The sequence below is a fragment of the Salvia hispanica genome, chromosome 4, assembly GCF_023119035.1.
Source record: "Salvia hispanica cultivar TCC Black 2014 chromosome 4, UniMelb_Shisp_WGS_1.0, whole genome shotgun sequence".
In the NCBI taxonomy this organism is placed as follows: Eukaryota; Viridiplantae; Streptophyta; class Magnoliopsida; order Lamiales; family Lamiaceae; genus Salvia; species Salvia hispanica.
Genome location: NC_062968.1, coordinates 9860241 through 9861815, shown reverse-complemented (window position 1 = coordinate 9861815; position 1575 = coordinate 9860241). Strand labels below are relative to the sequence as shown.

At 45.5% G+C, this 1575-nt stretch overlaps 1 protein-coding gene across 1 annotated transcript; it reads left to right on the top strand.

The window, feature by feature from the left end:
• The first annotated feature begins 401 nt into the window (after positions 1 to 401).
• LOC125220324 lies at positions 402 to 953 on the top strand. Its single transcript, XM_048122483.1, has one exon. It carries the CDS (start codon positions 402 to 404, stop codon positions 951 to 953), a length of 552 nt encoding a protein of 183 aa, XP_047978440.1.
• The last annotated feature ends 622 nt before the right edge of the window (positions 954 to 1575 follow it).

The following is a 1575-nucleotide window of genomic DNA, read 5'->3' as shown; positions in this document are numbered from 1 at the left end:
AGTTTAATATACAATTTTTAGGACCGCGGACTAGGACGGTTGAGGACAAGCGATGTGTTTTTAATTTTTTTTTAATATATAAATACACCTCATTTTCACTCATTTCTCACACAACTCACACACAACATCTCTCAAATCTCTCTCACTCACTCACTCACTCTTCCAAAATGTTTCACGGCGAGGATAGAAATCAAACTATGGAGCGCATAATGTTTGTTTTAGGGGACAAGATTCTAGCTAGTATTCGTGCAATACAAGAGCAAGAGTAGGCCGAAGAGCAGGTCTCGAGGCCCATCCGCCACCGAACATCCGTCCGCTGAGAGCGGTGTAGCTCATCAACGTATCAACGTCTGTTTAAAGACTACTTCGCCGATGACGCGGGGACCTATGGTTTTTCACCAATGGTTCAGGATGCGGCAAGAACTGTTTCTCTGCATTGTTCAGACGATGGACGCACGCAACAAGTACTTCTAGTAGTGGGCTACGGCACCACGGCGAACATGTTCGACGAGTATCTTCACGCCGGGGATAATACTGGGCGGGAGTTTCTTGCAAATTTTTGTGAGGGCGCGGTTGACACCTTAAGCGCAACATATTTGTACAAGTCGTATGCCGCTGATTGCCAGTTCCTGATGGAGATGCACAAGAGGGTGCGCGACTTTCCTGGAATGCTAGGGAGCATAGATTGTATGCACTGGGAGTGGAAGAATTGCCCGACAACGTGGATAGGCCAATTCACCAGTGGGTATAAGGGTACCCACCCGACGATGATCCTTGAAGCCATCGTTGACCACCGTCTTTGGATCTGGCATGCTCACTTAGGCATGGCCAGGTCAAGCAACGATATCAACGTGCTGAACACGTCGAGTCTCTTCACCGAGCAATGCAACGACAACGGTCCGGTTATCGAATTCACTGCCAACGGACGACAACATCATATGGGTATTACTTAGCCGATGGTATATACCCGAGATGACCAGTTTTCCTGAAGACGATCTCATGGCCAACGGATCCGAATAGAGCTTTTTTTGGACAATGGAAAGTGTCTGTACAGAAGGACGTGGAGTGAGGATTCGGTGTGCTTCAAGTGCGTTGGACAATAGTGAAAGGTTTGGCTCGTTCCTGGTACAGGAGTCATATCGCCAATGACATGTGCGCGCATATCATCTTGCACAGCATGATTATTAAAGATGATGTTCCAAGAGTTGACAATTGGTCCAACGACGAAGCCGGACTGAGCGCAGGTCATGCAACCCCGCCAGTCATTCGAGGTTTACCGTATGGAGTCAATGTGAGATTACATGCAGAACATGCGCAGCCCATCTTCAACTCTTGACCGACATGGTTGAAGAAGTTTGGGCACATAGTGGTCGTTGAAATTGTACCTTTTTTTAATTAAGTAATGTATGTATTGCTTTTTCTTTAATTTAATATTTAATTTTGCTATTTATAATATGTGAAAACATAAAAAAATACTATAATATTAAAAATTAAATGAAAATTGGGTAATTGATTGGGCTGACACTAGGGTGGAACTAGGGGTGGCGAAACGGGTTACCTGCGGGTACGCGCACC